At 34.5% G+C, this 16,730-nt stretch overlaps 1 protein-coding gene across 5 annotated transcripts in view; it reads left to right on the forward strand.

Moving 5' to 3' along the window:
- PTPRZ1 (protein tyrosine phosphatase receptor type Z1) overlaps positions 1-16,730 on the forward strand; it is a 165,267-nt gene that overhangs the window by 36,862 nt on the left and 111,675 nt on the right. For all 5 annotated transcript variants that reach the window (XM_067746840.1, XM_067746841.1, XM_067746842.1 and 2 more), the window contains exon 2: positions 15,288-15,353. In XM_067746840.1, the coding sequence (XP_067602941.1) occupies positions 15,288-15,353 (66 nt within the window). The remainder of the gene's footprint in view (positions 1-15,287; positions 15,354-16,730) is intronic.

Raw genomic sequence — 16,730 nt, forward strand, 5'->3', positions numbered from 1 at the left:
AGAACAAAGTGAAAAATACGATTAAAACCAGAACATAAAAGATTGTTGAAGACCGTGGAATAAAATGCTCAGTGCTTTTTCTTCTCGAAGAGTTTTTAGTGGATACTTGGTGTACCTCTCGTGAGTATGGAGCGGAACACAGTGTGAGGTTTATATCTTTCATTCATTTATTCACTTATGTGCCAGGTTAGTTTTACAGATGAAAATATTCCAGGGTTTTCTGGTTATATCCAAAAGCACTGCGAGGTTTCCCATAAATAATTTGGTGGACTGGGAATTAAGGACAGCATTGTACAAGAGGCTGATTAAACTACATTAATTCTTGTTGGACGTGCCAGGGAAATGGGGGTGGGCTTTCTCCCTCTGAGGAGAGAAAGATAAGCAAGGCTCACTAGGAAATCTCAATATACTGCACACATGCTCTTGCTGACTGACAGGGGCTCTGTGTGAGATGTGAAAGCCATGGCAGGGCAGGGCATTACCACCTGCTCCCCGGGCATGGAACACCACCCCAGATCAGCAGGCTCTCCCTGCTCAGGGGGGAACAGTGTACTGCCAGCTACTGTACTGCCTAGGGGTGTTCAGGTAGAAAGCGAGTGCAGAGCCTTAAGGTTCTAGCTGGGATCTTCTTGGGAAAAGCCTAGCAATGCTGCTCACTCTGACACCAGAGAGGATTCTGGGAATTCTAAGCTCACAGGAAACATTCCTTTCATTTAAAGATTACATGAAGCAAAACATCTCAGTTAGTTGGAGGTACATAGATATCAGTTAAAATTAAAAGGGTTCTCAGTTTCTGTAAGATATTTTTTTGGGGGTTAAAAAAAGGTAGTTTAAAATAATGTGTATTTCAGTAGTTAGTATTTTCTTAGCTTGCCAGTGACCTTGAATGACATGTTAAAGCACTTGAGGCATTATGCTTCTAGTTTGTGACCTCCTTGAAGAGGCCCTGTTTTACATTGTGCATCCCTAGCGCATGGAGTTTAAATGTGAAGCCAATGACTGTTAAATGAATTCTACAGGAACATTCCATTTGGCACCATTGTGATGCAAGGGCATTCCGCACAACTGAATTTTTTAAGTAACTAAAATACATCCTTTGAAGCACAAATTATTTATTTTAAAAATCTCTCCAGTATTTTGATGAAATCTAAAAAATATAAGTGGGTTTTTCTACCTTATTGAAAATATTTTTCATATAATTTAGCTTTTTAAATGTTATATCAGTATTCTTATCTGAAATAATTTTTTGCAACACTATTGAATGAGAGCCATTTTCCACATCATTAATAGTTCATTACTATTTTTGAGGTTGTCCTTCTGATTTTTAATGGTGGTTAGGTCAACTTCCTCAACTATCTACTGAAACTTCTTGATGGTATTTGAATTTCTTACCTCAGATTTTCTTCTTTACATTAGACACAGTTGTCTATATTAGGTCCATTACTGTGGCATAGTTTTTGTGACTTACTTTCATCTGGATTCATGATAGTTGCATGTATGTTGTAGATGCCAAAATCTGAACTTTGGGTATTGCTAATGTAATATAAGGGAATTCTATGTGCTCATTGGCTTTGAAGCTATTCCTGTAGCTATTCAGCTTTTTAAATGAATCGGTTTCAGTTAAATTAAATTAAAATTTGTATATTATTAACAGCCTAGTTCTCCTCTGGATCTTTTCAATTAGATTAAGTATGTTATTGAGTAAAACTGACTATAAAATATAGGTAGAAAATGTGTACTTCTTGTATTGAAATTCAATGGACGTATTTCTGAAAATAATCTTCATGTAAAATGACTTTCCACTCCCCATTTGTTGGCAAATTAAGTTTGTTGTTTTGCAGAGAAGATAAAGAATCAGTGAAATTGCTGAAGTTGGAAAAAAAAATAGCAGGTTGAACTCTAAATGTGATATACATATTTATAGACTGATAGCCATGTGTGATTTGTCCTAAGCATGTGTTGATAGTGATTGCTATACCCACTCTGTAGATATGGGAATTGAAACTTAGAAACATTGACTCACCCAGAGAGCTAGTACGCAATCCAACAGGCATTTTAAGCAATATTAATTGGGTAATGTCTTACATGGAACATGACAGAATGGATAGAGAAAGTTCCTGTCCTACACAATGCATTAAATAACCACTGTTCATTCTATAAAAGAAGGTGTAAATCAGCTTCAGTTTTCTTTCCAGATGAAAGCATAATTGCTTGTGTTTATAAACACATTCAAATGAATTAATTCATTGGACCCCAAACCCCCTCACCAGTATAGGAGGGACTTATTTTTCAAATAGAGGAACTGAGCCTCTGAGGGGGCAAAGGAGTCTCCTAGAGGTCTACAACTGGAAGTTTAAAAGCCAGGATTTGCACTCCTAGCTCTTCTGTCTCCTTATCTCCGTCCCTAGTTCCAGTCTCTTCCCATTATGATACACAGCCTTTCAAAGTATCACAAATCAAAATTAGCTTTCCTTTTTTTGTGAGCAGCACCCTTGACTGGAGAAGTTGAGCCACTGTAGGAGGCAAGTATCTGTAAAGCATATTAACATGAATATGAACTCTTTTAGTGAAATCTTAGTGCTAAATATAAAGACATAACAGCTCTAAGCACTTAGCCCTTGCCTTTTCGTCCTATAATCTCTGTTCAGTCAGTATGACCATTTAAAGAATAAATATGGGAAAAGAGAAGAGCATTATTTTTAATCTAAAGTTCACTGTTTTTATATTTAAGAGTATACTTGGAGGGCTGATTTTAGCAATTCCTTTAATCATAGATCTGTTCAGTCACTCCTTTGTTCTTTTATTGTAAAACTCAAAACATCAATAAAATAACATTGATTTGAGCACCAAATGGGTATCATGACATTTTATTTCCAAGGTTAAATCAACATGGTTTTGGCTAGACATATGATAGATTATCAGTTAAACATTTTCCACCAAAAATGTTGGCCATTAATGAAATCAATGGGAAAAGCATAAACTTCAGAAAAGTGTGAAGTCACTTAGACGTTTAAAAAGATATTAAGGAAAACATAAGTTCTATCTCAATATCTCATGTCTTCATGATATATCATATATAAATCGCAAGGCCTAAATCCTTTCATTAAAAAACACGTTTTCTTTTCCCTTGAGTTTCAAAGATGCTACCCTTGGTCTGCTGTAAGGTGCTCTTTTTCATTTAACCATCACCACTGTCATATTAGACACTGCAGGAATATGTTAGTTATCTTAAGGTGTCTCAGTGGCCCAGTAACTCAAGGGCAAAATGCCAGCGGAATCCTGGCTGCAAGCCAGGTTGAAAACACTGCATTAACTTGTTCAGTCTCTTGACATCCTCACAAACAGAACGATACACCTGGAGAGAAAACGTATTTGTTCCAATTGAGTTAACTATTCCAAAATAAATGTATCCAACCCCTGGCCAACCATTTGTGATTGTGTGTAAAAAGTAACTAATGAGCACTGTTCTCTAAGGCTATTAATTATGTACTGAACCAGAATGCTTTTTAGGTACTGTTCCTCTGAGTGCAATAAACCTGGATAATCGAGGCAACCTAATGAGCATCTTTGAGCATCTGCCACTGCAGAGAGCTTTCAAGTTTCAGGCAGAAGTTAGGAAAAACTTTTGCACCAGTGGGCCAGTAAGACCCAGTGCTGTCTTTGGTCAGGATCAGACACCCATGCAAGACTTGAAGATAAGTGTGTTGTGATTGATGATTGAACTGCTGTTGGTTCACAGAATGAGTATTATGGAGGCACCAAGTTCCATGGAGAATGTATACATCTACCGTAGAAAGATAAGAGAGTACAACTGGGGTGCTTTGCGAAGAGTAGAGGCATTGTGGGGGGAATAAAAGTATCAAGCAGAGGAAATCAAATAAAACGATTCTGCTAGCCAGATGGAGCATCCCTGTACTGTACCAATCAATTGAGCCAATAGGGTTTGAGCAGTTTCCGCTTACTTCAAATACATTTTGTAACAGAGCAAGATAAGATGATGAATAATAATTATCTCTTGGTAGTCTGGTGGCAATGAAACATCTGTATCAATAAAGCAATAGATGTAATCATTTTTATACAATTAAGAGCAAAATCAGTGACTAATATTGGTAGGTGCTTGTTAACAATGGAAAGCCAACTAATTAAGGATGTCATCAAAGCATTTAATTCTTTAAAATTGCTAGTGGGGAAGGTGGCTCTAAAATGAGGAACTTCTTTAAAATGTAAACAATGGGAACTTTTAAATAAATAATGATCTTAATCCCCCTTAAGTCCTTCTGAAACAAAGAAAGCATGAATGTTGTAAAAATCCTGCTTTTTAAAATGTATTCATTTTGGAATATAGCTAGGAAATTAGATAAGGATAGCCCCTTTAAGTTTAATTAAAATTAAATATTATGTTTTTCAGTGTTCACATTGCTCTTGTGGGACTCAGTTCAACATGTGAATACAGGGTTTTGTATTTTCTATCTGCACTGTGTCCATACTTATCTTTAAGACTAAAGAATACTTTAGGGTACAAATCAAACAGCAACAGTAAACAAATGAATACTTTTGTGACTGAACAAGCACATGCTATCATGCTGTGCCCGTGATGTGTCACTTTTTTTTTTCTTTTTGCTTCACTATTGAAAGGAAGAACTAAATACTTGAAAAATAAATTCAGGAAATCATGTGAGTTGAAAAACACATTTTTTACAAAGAACTCAAAATGGTTTAATATATGCCATATCTTTTGTTGTAGCATCTTGTTAATAAACAGGAGATACCTTTTTCTATTCTACAATTGTAGAAATACAAGCAAAGACATGTGACTCGTCCAAGGTCAGGACTCAAAGGGAAAGTCTATATTTCTAACCCTAAGAATTAGTGAAAAGAGGCACAAAATATTGATATATGTTTATAGTTTAAATTAGGTAGGTCTACAGTGTGCTCACTGTGGTTTCTTTTTGAAATGTTGCCCAAGCCAAAGCAGATTTAATGTGGCTTACTAAGTCTATAAAATATATTGACAAAAATATTTTAAATCATTGTAATATCAAAAATATTTTAAATATCAAAAATATTTTAAATCATTAAAAATTCATTGAAAATATTGGTCTTTTATTATAATGAATATGCTTCTTATGAATAAAAGCTTTCCATTTTTCTAGAAAAAAGTAAAAAATGAAAAACATGACAAAAATGAATTTTTAGTCAATATTCTGGAAAGAAGTCAAGAAAATCTTTCTGCCTTGCCCAGACATAACTACGTGGTAAATCAGTCAACACACCAGCAGCAGTTTTAACATACGATCCACACCTATTTCTGAAGAGGTTGCCATCTCCAAGTTGCCAGATTTTCCCACTTAATGGATAGATTCCTATGTTTGGGCATAATTTTATGTAAGTGAAAGGTATTATTAGAAGTAAGACACGAATTAAAATAAGGCTGTTTCAAGGTCTACTCAAAAATAAAGGATCCAGTCAATGTGATCATTATGGCCAATAAGATTATCTGTGAGTTACTGCATTGCTATTTTGCTATGGCTCTTGTTTTTAGTTTTCTTGGTAGCTGAAGTGCTCAGATTGCTTGCCATGTGTAGACTTGGCTGTGATTTCCTGAACTTAAACATGCGGTTAACACTAGCTAATGCATGCAGGCTCTTGTGAGTAAGGAGAAGATTTTATTGTAAAATCCAAAATAAGCAGGGAAAAATGGGTTTCAAGCATTTTTGGGGGTTTCAAGCAAAACATAGTTATATATTTGTCTCTAACCTCTTTGGCTGTAGAATCAGAGATATTGTTTCAGAAGTGCATATACACTTCAAATTTTTAAAATATTCACTCATACAAACTCAAAATACATGGAAAGCATAAGAACATAGAAAAAAGTAAAAATCACTCCCAGTGGCACAGCATGAGGAAATTTACATTTCTGAATATTATGTGATATTCTCAAAATTGCATCATAACTTGATGTTTTATACTAGGTACATTTCTTCACATCAATAAAACTTTTGAAACAATTTTAATGGATTCACACCATTTCACATGATGAACGTTTAAATTTCCCCCACTTTTTGAACATGAACGTATTTTCCAATTGTTCACTGTTAGTTTCAGTGCTGTAAACATCTTGGTACCTGGCACTTTGTTCTCATCTCTGTTAATCTTTTAAAATATATTCCTTGGAATGGAATTACTGTCTCAAAGAATATGAAGTATTTTAAGAATCTTGTTAACTCTTGCCAGCTTACTTTCCATAAAGTTTATACTAGTTCATGCTTACACCTGTACGTAAAAGAACATCTTAAGATATTTTGGGCATCATTGAATATTTAAAAAATTAAAATTATATACCTTTGACAATTTGATAGCTGGAAAAATGATATCTCAGTGTTATTTTAATTTCTGTTTCTTTTATACCTACTGAAGGCTAATAGTTCTTTATAGCGTTATTATTTTTGCATTTTAAAAACTTCTCTGGGGCTTCCCTGGTGGCGCAGTGGTTGAGAGTCCGCCTGCCGATGCAGGGGACGCGGGTTCGTGACCCGCTCCGGGAGGATCCCACATGCCGCGGAGCGACTGGGCCCGTGAGCCATGGCCGCTGAGCCTGCGCGTCCGGAGCCTGTGCTCCGCAACAGGAGAGGCCACAACAGTGAGAGGCCCGTGGACCGCAAAAAAAAAAAAAAAAAAAAAAAGCAAAACTTCTCTGTTCATATATTTGCCTTTATTGATTTGTAAGAATTATATATGTTTGAAATATATCATTATATTTGTTCAGTGTGTTTTAGCAGTTACCAATAGTTTAATATTTGTAATTTGCATTTCGCTAAGCATTTTTCTACAAGCTTTGAATGTTATATAATCAAAGCTGTGACTATTTCTTTATGATTTATTTTTTCCTGCATAGAAAGGCCTTCCCCATCTTACAATAAATTAAATATTCATTTACATTTTTAAAAATAGTTTTTGTATAACCTTTTTAAATCATTCTTTAATCCACTTGAAATGTATTTTGGTCTGGTCTATGTGTGAAGTGTGATTTAACTTCTTTTTCCAAAAAGCCAGTGTTCCCAATATGGGTTGAACTTTCATACTTTTCTTATCTGATGTTTCTTTATCATGAATTAAACTTGTATCTATACTGAGTCCAATTTTAGTGCCAAATGCTTTGTTCTATTGATCAGCCTGTCAATTTATCTTTTAGTAACTGGTTAACCAAGCCCCCATTATTTCTCCCTTTTTCTTATCAATTATTATTTTCCCTTTATATTTCTAAATGAACTTTAGAATAATCTGTCAGTTAAAAATACCCCATTGAGACCCGAACTGTTTATTAATATGGAAACAGCTGATAATTTACCCAAATTCAATGTTCCCATTTAACGATGTAGTAGGTCTCTTAATTTATTCACATTTTTTATATTAATAATAGTTCATCTCTTTATTTATGCAATTTTTGGTGTTTTATGCTTTTCATGGTAGATGTGAATGGAATCCCATTGTATTCTCCACTTGGCTATTTTTTTTTTTCTACTTGGCTATTTTAAGATGTCAATTGTCCAGAATTTCCCAACCAATCTTAATCCTAAGGCAACATGGCAGGCATTCTTGTTCTACACCTGATTTCAGTAAGAGCACACGGGCATAAGACTTCACAACAGAACCATTATTTAGATTGTTGAATAATAACACATTATTATTGTACAGATAATAATATAAAAGTATATAATGGCATAATAATATAATAATACATAACACAAATATAATAACATATTATATTTTGTAATTTGATGAAGTCCATGCTTTCTTCCCAGTTTCATATGCTTTTCTTATACAGATTTGGTTCTTCTCCCGCTTTTAATATTATTTTTAGCTTCTTCTAATAGTTATTTTTACACATGCTATTTCTATCTCTGCTCCCATTATCACTGTTCCATCAACAATTGAGCTTTTCTCTTAAGGCAGAATAAATTCACTGTTAGTTATGGAAACAAGGTAGCTATAATGTTTGTAGCACTGTATAATAACAATAAGTTTCTTCCATTTTAGTGTTTTCTTGGTGTTGTAGAAGAAGATTGACAGGGGATAAAAGTGGCAGTTAATTTCCTACAGACTTTATTTTATACAGGAAGTTCAAAGTAGCTTAATTTCATCATTTAAGCCCAAGGAATAAATTTTCCAAAGCTAAATCAACTTTTTATTTTAATATCCAAAAAGTAGAAGAATGCTTCAGGTGAACTATTATGGTGCTATAAAACCATATTTATTACTTGGGAAGTGATTTATTATTATGTAGAAAAAGCAAGTCACCAAATAATGAAATAGTGTAATTCAATTAATGTAAAGTATAAAATGATTATATTGCATAGTATAACGCCTAGAAAAATATATATACATGCATGAAATTGTAAATACTAGTTTCTGTAGGAGATGGGATTATAGGTGATTTTTAAAATTATTTTGCTTATCTTTATTTTTTTAATTTATCTGAAACAGGTACTATTACTTATGTGATAAAGATAAAATTATGAACGTGTTTTCAACAGTAAATACCTCAACTTTATAAACGTAGATAAATCACATTAGATTAAACGCGTTTATCTAAGTGTAAGAAAATACTCTGGTGACTTTCCAAGACAAGCCTGTGAATATTCTGAGCTTTCATTGAATAGGTTTGGTAGACATATTGCCAAGGTACAAACTCTCTCTGGGAAAGCATACACAGTCCTCAGTGTCTAAGGAACAATAAGACCTAATTGCTCACCTCCAAACTCTTCCCTAAGTCCTATGAGAAATATGTATTTCATTGGATGTCTGACAACCAAAACAAGCATATGGAAGAAATGGCCCCCTCTTCTTTACCTTATCCCTTATCCCTTATGTTCAATCTTTCCATCTCCTTTTACAGTTTTACCATTCGACTTTTTTTTAGTATAGTGCCTCAAGAATCTACTTTTTCAGCTCTTTAACCTTATCATTAAATAAAGAGGTAACCTGTACTCTAATAACTCATTTTTCCGGAATTCCTATCTTTAACACTATGAATTCATGTGCCCTCGTATTTGGTGATAAGTTGCAATTTAAGTTTTGAAACCGTAAAAAGTACTTACATTTTTAAACCTCTGCAGAGAGGAGAAAACTAATGGTATTCTTTTTTTATAACCCTGGAAAGCAGTTGAAATTGGAAGACAAATGGTTTTGGGGAAAATAATATATGTGTGTTTTTTAAAGTTACATCTGAAGTGATTAACAGTAAGTACAGTGTTTGAACTATAAATATATCCTAAACAAGCCTATTATCTGAATTACCATAATTAACTAAATTATGTTTCACAAATGTCTTTGCGTATATACTGGATACAAGTTTATATTCCAGATAGGTAAAGATGAGGTATGTGCTAACACAATTTGACAGCAAACACTGAATGACAGGAAAATGCACAGATAAAACCTGCCATGTATGATATTATGATATTATAGACTCTATACTATACTCATGGGCAGATTTCATTTTCCTTGGAAAGTTTGCCTCAGTTGGCTAATCAAGGTTTTGGTTTAGATCACTTGGGTCATAAACTCAGCTTTCTTATCAAACAAAGATATTTACAATAGAGTATCTGAAGAAATAAAGGACTTTTGTAGCCAGATGATGTGTTCACAGGTGTTCATTAATCAAAAGCTGATTCTCTCCTTAAAGGAACTCATTTCTGATTTTATTTTTTTCTTCTGAGAGGGGACTGCTATTATTTTGTTTTCAGTAATTGATAGTTATGACTACAGTAACCATCAACCTTTTTTATCACTGCCACTTCAGCCTTATGCATGTCTGACTGTCAAATGATTTAGGGGATGGTTATAATCACTCTGATAATACTAGTCTGTTTCCAGGGTTTTCCACGTTCTGCTCTAAGTGGTCACCAGCCACTTAACCTTTCTTCTCCCACCCCCTGCCACCTCTTTCACTTCAATTAGAAATATTTGTTTGTTTGTGGGTTTATTTATTTACTATTTTTGTTTAAAATATACTCAGTATACAAAATGTATTCAACACTTTTTCAGTCAGCTCAGCAGATTATCTCTTTCACGCTTTTAAAAGAAATCTAGATAAGAGGAGAGAATAGGATGAAAACAAAAAGTGAAGATTGATGTGACCCTTGTATCATGGAGAGCCATAACCAAGTCCCTAGTAAATCCCTAGTGACCTACACAGACCCTATAGGAGAGCCCAGCTGGCTTCCCAATTCTTTGGTTCCATGATTTGCCCAATGCCCTTCTTCTACCTGAGACATTTTAGACCCTCTCCCCAAGTCTTCCCTCAATCAAAGTCTATACTCAAAGGCTTTAAAGATTCATCTATAATTCTGTTCCTTCTTCTCTGCCTTTCCAGATTTCTTCCATCAACTGACTTCCTTTTCCCCTCCTCTGAAGTTCCTTAGTGATATTTTTAAAGGATGTGAAATATGCAAATATCATTTATCTTGGAAAAGTCTACTTTGAGAAATCTAGTTTTAGGATCCCAGTCTTCAAATTTATAACTGTGGCTATTTTCTACCTGAAGTTACTTTTTCTGAGGACCACTCTATTTCTTCTCTGTCATATATTTGGCCTCTTAATAGCATTAAAATATGTGTGTGTGTGTGTGTGTGTGTGTGTGTATTTTGTCAGAGCACTGCTGCTAGATTATGTGGTAGAATACAGGTGATGAATTGTTGATCAACATAAAGCAGAGACTTTCTTTAGGCATTTAGGGCAAAATCAGAGGCATTTGTATAATTCAAAATATTTATAATGATATTTTTAGTAGAAAATGAGCAACATTATTTTTTTTTGGTTTATAAAGCATGCGCAAAAAAATGCCAAATTTATCTACATCATCCATGTGGTGGTTATCAAAACTTTTGTTTCCATTTGAGTGTAAAGAAAAATAAAGGAATATGTGGCATATACATGTTTGCAAATAAGTAGGTGCTCAAGGTAAGTACAGGATGGAATAGATTGAAACAGAGACATTTAAGGTTACCTAAAATAGTATAAACCAAATTTCTCTCAACTTTGGTAACCACTTCATGAAGAATAATTTTTCAGGACAAATTTTAGAGTTACCTTTTAAAAAGGTATACTGATGTGTGTGTTCTTATTGTGTATCATGTGTACAATTCATTCCTGAAATTTATTTCTTAGTTTTATCCCTACAAAACACTCACACCGAAGCAGACCTGGAAAATACTTTTGAACAGAGAGAAACAAAATATAAAAACGAAAATCCACAGAAACAAAAAAATTCTATGTTTCATTATTCTAATTGATTTTAAAATGTGTAAGCACTTTGATAGATTCTACTTTATATAGGATTTACTGGTTCTCAAAGTATATAATGCAACAAAAAAAGTGAACCTAGATTCTTTTTTTCTTGTTCATTGGAGCTATCACATCTCATCTATCAGATCTCTAAGTAGAATTTTAAAAGTGGGGTACTCTCTCACGCCCAAGGACTATGTAATTAGCATATGAATGTGTAACGGATTATTTGAAGTAATAATTAAGGGAACAATACAAAAAGGAACTGAAGAGAGTTACCAACACCTGGGAATCTTGTATTGAAAAAAGCTTTCTTAACCTAAGTAATTAGAAACCAAGGACAAATGCTGATTGTGTAGCTATAAAGCCCTACAAGGAGAGCTAAATCTGCTGATACTTTGCTGTCATCCTTTAGCCTGAACCATTAAAACAAGAGCTTAGTTGTTTTATCTGTTTCAACATAATACTTGTTCAATGTAGGTTTTGTGTGGTATTTGATCTTCTGAAATCATCAAAATGCACTTATATGACAAAACTGTCTTTACATTTTAAAAATATTTATATTCAAAACATAAAAGATGACAAAAAATCTTTTCCCTGTGGTCAGTGCAAAGTTTCAGAGGAAAATTCCAACTGATGGCCAGGTCAGATTAGGTATACAGTCAATTCTCTATAATTTTTTTTTTTTTTTTGATGTGGACCAACAGAATCTGTGTTGAATTTGTTACACTGTTGCTTCCGTTTTTCTTATGTTCTGGTTTTTTTGCCCCATGGCATGTGGGATCTTAGCTCCCCGACCAGAGATCGAACCCTCACCCCCTGCATTGGGAGGCGAAATCTAAACCACAGACCCCAAGGAAGTCCCAATTCTCTATAATTTATTTGTCTAAGTAATTCCTGCTGGTGAAGTTCAACCCCAGCGTATTGTTTTGTTTTATTTTGTTTCTCTTGAAGAGGTTCCTACTCAGGCAGAGCACTTAAGGGAGTAACCAATAGCTCAGGATTGTTAGGAATCCTTGATATTGTGGAAGACTTAGTGAGTACGAGGCAGAAGCCATGGATTATTGTTTCCGTTTTTGTCACTTTCTGCCTGTACAAACCACTTACATTTCCTTGGGAAAAATTACCTTATCTCTAAAATTATTTTTTTGTAGTCTGTTAAAGTCTGGATCAAATGACCTTTGAGGCCATAACTGTATATACTCCTTGATCATGAAAAAACACTTGTCCCCAGAATTTAACCTTAAATGACTACCATTTTATGGTACAACTCTATGTAAAAAAAAATTATGAACCTAATGATTATTTTTTAAGTAGAAAAGTAAATATATGCATGAATATTCAAAGCAGCATTATTCATGATAGCCCCAAAGAGGATACAACCCAAGTATCCTCAGTTGATGAATGGATAAAAGAAATGTGGCATAGCCAACGTCATAACAAAAAATTACAGCATACAAAATTGAACAGGCAAGGAAAACTTTCTTCAAGGCTATTGCAGTAGGGGAGAGAAGGCAGAATCCAGTCTGAGCTCAACTCTGATGAGGCAGAGAGGGTAACGTTTTTTACGAGCTAGGTTAAGCCCCAGTGTAAAAGTAATGCAGGACATGAGAGGAAGTCATAGGCCATCTGCATTTGCTAATTGTCTCTGTTCAAAGGAAAAATAAGCTCATATCATCATGACAGGAGGTAGTTTTTGCAACTTGGAGCAAGACACCTAGCTGGAAGTTAGGTTCCTACCCTCCCACAGAAAGTGGGAGATAAGGGTGCTTATTTCCTTCAATGGTTACATTTCAGAGAGACAATTCCCATATTCTTGAGAAGTACAGTCCTAGTTGTAAAATTGGCATGTGGCTAATAAAAAAGATTTACATCTTAAAGGAATAGAGAGAAAAGTTGTAAGTTTTCTAAACTGAATGCTGGAAGAAAAGGGAGGTCAAGAGCCTAGAGCTAGGAAGTAGCCTGTCTAAAGTTTAGTCAAGCTGAGGGGAATTTTAAGGCCATCTTGGTCACCATACAATAGAGTACTATTAGACAATAAAAAGGAATGAAGTACTGATATATCCTATAACATGGATAAACCTTGGAAATGTTAATTATGCAAAGTTAAAGAAGCCAGTCACAAAAGGCCATGTATTGTGTGATTCTGTTTTTTAGAAATATCTAGAATATCCAAATCTATAGAGATAAAGTAGCTTAGTGAAGGTAGAAATGGGCTAGGGGGTGGCAGCTAAAGGGTATGGGGTTTCTTTCTGGGATAATGAAGATGTTCTAAAATTGTTTGTAGTGATGATTGCACAGCTCTGTGAATATACTAAATGCCATTAAATTTCATGGGTGAATTGTAAGATGTGTAAATCACATTTCAGTAAAGCTGTTATAAAAACAAATTGTTTGTTGAAATGTGCTCCACAGCCAGTAGAATATTTACCTATATTTATGGGTAATGAAATTTTTTAAACAATTTTTTTTTGTTTTCTCCAAGCTAGGTTTTGGTTTTGAATAATCTGTGGATTCAGAAGGTGTATTTCTGGAAGCTGGCCTGCTTTTAAGTTTTTATAAAATATTTTAGTATGCATTACCGTGTTCTAATCAGATTGTATATAACATGGGAGAGAAAAATAATTTCTGAAATGTCCTTGAGATATTTGCCTCCTTGAAATTGGGAGCTGTCAATAAAGAAAAAAACACCTGTGTAGAGAGAATAAGAGGAAGTAGAGTCTGTCTTCGCAGCTGATGAGAAAGATCTATCTATCTATTTATATAATATGTATATATGTATATGGTATGGTATGGTATAAATAAATCCTTACATTCAAATGAAAGCTATACTGACAGAACCCCAGTTTATGAATAAGTAATGTTCCACACATTCATTTGTAAATGAGCTATTTGTAGCCTTTTCTTCTCTTTCTTTCTTCTTTTTTTTTGGCCACGTCATGTAGCTTGCAGGATCTCAGTTCCCAAGCAGGGACTGAACTCGGGCCACAGCAGTGAAAGCCAGGAATTCTAACCACGAGGCCACCAGGGAACTCCTGTAGCCTTTTCTACAGAAATAGTTTTGTCAACACTGATCAGGTTCCAAACCTAGTTCACGAAGATTTATTCTGCCCACAATGTAGCTGAAATGGAGTACTAGGGTTAACACAGGCTGGGATAAAGGGAGCAATAGCACAATGGCACAGGAAGGAGGAGGATGAATCATAACATCCCTGTTTCTTGGGTATAGGAATGACTCCAGGCAAAATTTTGAATTGTGTGGAGTGAGACTTTGACTTCCATCCATTTTCTTTTCTGTACCCCTTGTCCCATGTTCAAGATATAGAGTCGCTATCTCTAGGTCATGAAGCATCCACTACTTTTATGGTACTGCAAGCTTCCCACTGTATTACCTCATCAGCCATCTCTGTTCCTCCAAGACACAAATTCACCTACACCGTCTAACACAACCTTTCTCCCAGCCAACATACACACACACATTTAAATTTCCATTTCTTCAAGGCAGTTAATTTTGTTTTGCCTTGTAGGGAAGTAAAATTTGAAAACGTGGTAACCTCTGGATCTCCTAGAAGCATTTACAGATAAAACTTGGGTTGTAACCTTAAAAGTATCTCTAATCTATAGGATTTCAAGTATTCAACTTAGGGAATGGTAAGAAAAGTCTGAAGATAGGACAAGCTGTCCTTTCTGACCCCAGTCTCACTTTGGGATGAAACCCTCTAGGTTGCTCCTGCTTTTCACAGAATATTTTCTTTGTCTCTGTCTGAACTTTAGCAGTTTTTAACTGTGCCCTGCTAAAACTCACACTAATTACCAGAGCATGGACAGTGGAGTCTATAATGGTGGCAGTTGGAATTGGGAGGAGACATCGGGAAGGTGACATAGAAAAGAGTAATCAAGGACCATTTATGGTATGAATGATGCTTTGGGCATCTTATATTTTTTTAAATTTGCACACATATTTTTCTATGCATTGATCAATTGGTTTTTCTTGGTTGTAGATTGGGCTTATGGATACTACAGACAACAGAGAAAACTTGTTGAAGAGATTGGCTGGTCCTATACAGGTAAATATATTAGAATATAATGAAATTCAATGGAAAATTCTATTGTTTTTGTATCTGTTTTTATATGTAAAAGAAAACTTTGTAGCTCCACACATCATTTTAACTTAGCTACATGGGTATGCAATTAATCACTAAAAATATATCATATGCAAAATGATTTCTAGTGATTTTCCATTAGCAAGTTGGTAGTGTAGAGTATATTGATCTCAGACAGAGCTAGATTTGAATCTCAGATCCACACTAGCTATGTCTCCTTGGGAAAAATGCATAACCTAATTGAGGTTCAGTTTTTTCATCTGTGAAATGGAGGATTTTTCTGAGCATTAAATGAGATAAATGGAGTTGGCACAGAGCCTCCTTGTAAATAGAAGATTCTCAATAAATGTTAGCTGCTATTTTTGTTATGATCACAGTTGTTATGATCAATGTTAACAAATATTGAGGGGAATCTTGCTTTCAAAAGGGGTTTCCTTCTGAATTACTGTGCTGAGTTAATTGGAATGAGGGTCTAACGTGATTTTGTGTGATTACCAGACGTGACTTTGAGCATCATGTGCAGCTGAAGTTGGCTTAAAATAGTTACATCCAGAAATCCTGATCAGAAACTTTAGGAAAGAAGAGAAGCTCTAGGCTTGATCAGATGAGCCTGGATGGAACCTAGAGGGAACATGACATGCCTCATGACCATCTGAGATAAAGCTGAGTAGCAGAGTTGGGTACTCATTAGAAATAAGATTGGGTTGATAAGTCAGGATCAAATTAAAAGGGCTTCAACAAGAGCCTAGCCAATTTGGACTTTATTTTATAGATGAAGGGCAGAAGCATGATGAATTTTGTAGCAAGGCATGCATTTTCTTTCTTTTTTTATTCTTACTTTAAAAGTAGAAACTTAAAAAAAAAAATTCAAACACAAAGAAGAACATAAAAATCATTTTTTACTCCTACCAGGTTCATCCACTAGAAAATTTGGTATATTCTTTTCAGGCCAGTTTTTATTATATTATGTTTATATATTTTTTATATAGAGTTTTACATCCAATTTATTCTGGAAATTAGTTTTGAGCAGTGACAATTCCTGTTGATCCTGGTACTTAATAGTCCATTGAATAAATGTTTCATTTTTAATCATCCAGTTCAAGCTATTCACTGTTTAAAGAAATGGTGGCAAATAGATGAATACATATGTCTATATTTTTATCATTTTTTATTAGAGAATCCTTGATATTCCATTATTGAGTAGAAGAAAATAAATGCTTTCAAAATTCTTGATACACATGACCTAATTGCTTTCTAGAGAGCATGTATATGCTTACATATAGTATAAGTAAGTGACTACCCCACTGAATAAACCAGGATTTAATGACTGTCATTTTGAAA

The sequence above is a fragment of the Pseudorca crassidens genome, chromosome 8 (assembly GCF_039906515.1).
Source record: "Pseudorca crassidens isolate mPseCra1 chromosome 8, mPseCra1.hap1, whole genome shotgun sequence".
In the NCBI taxonomy this organism is placed as follows: domain Eukaryota; kingdom Metazoa; phylum Chordata; class Mammalia; order Artiodactyla; family Delphinidae; genus Pseudorca; species Pseudorca crassidens.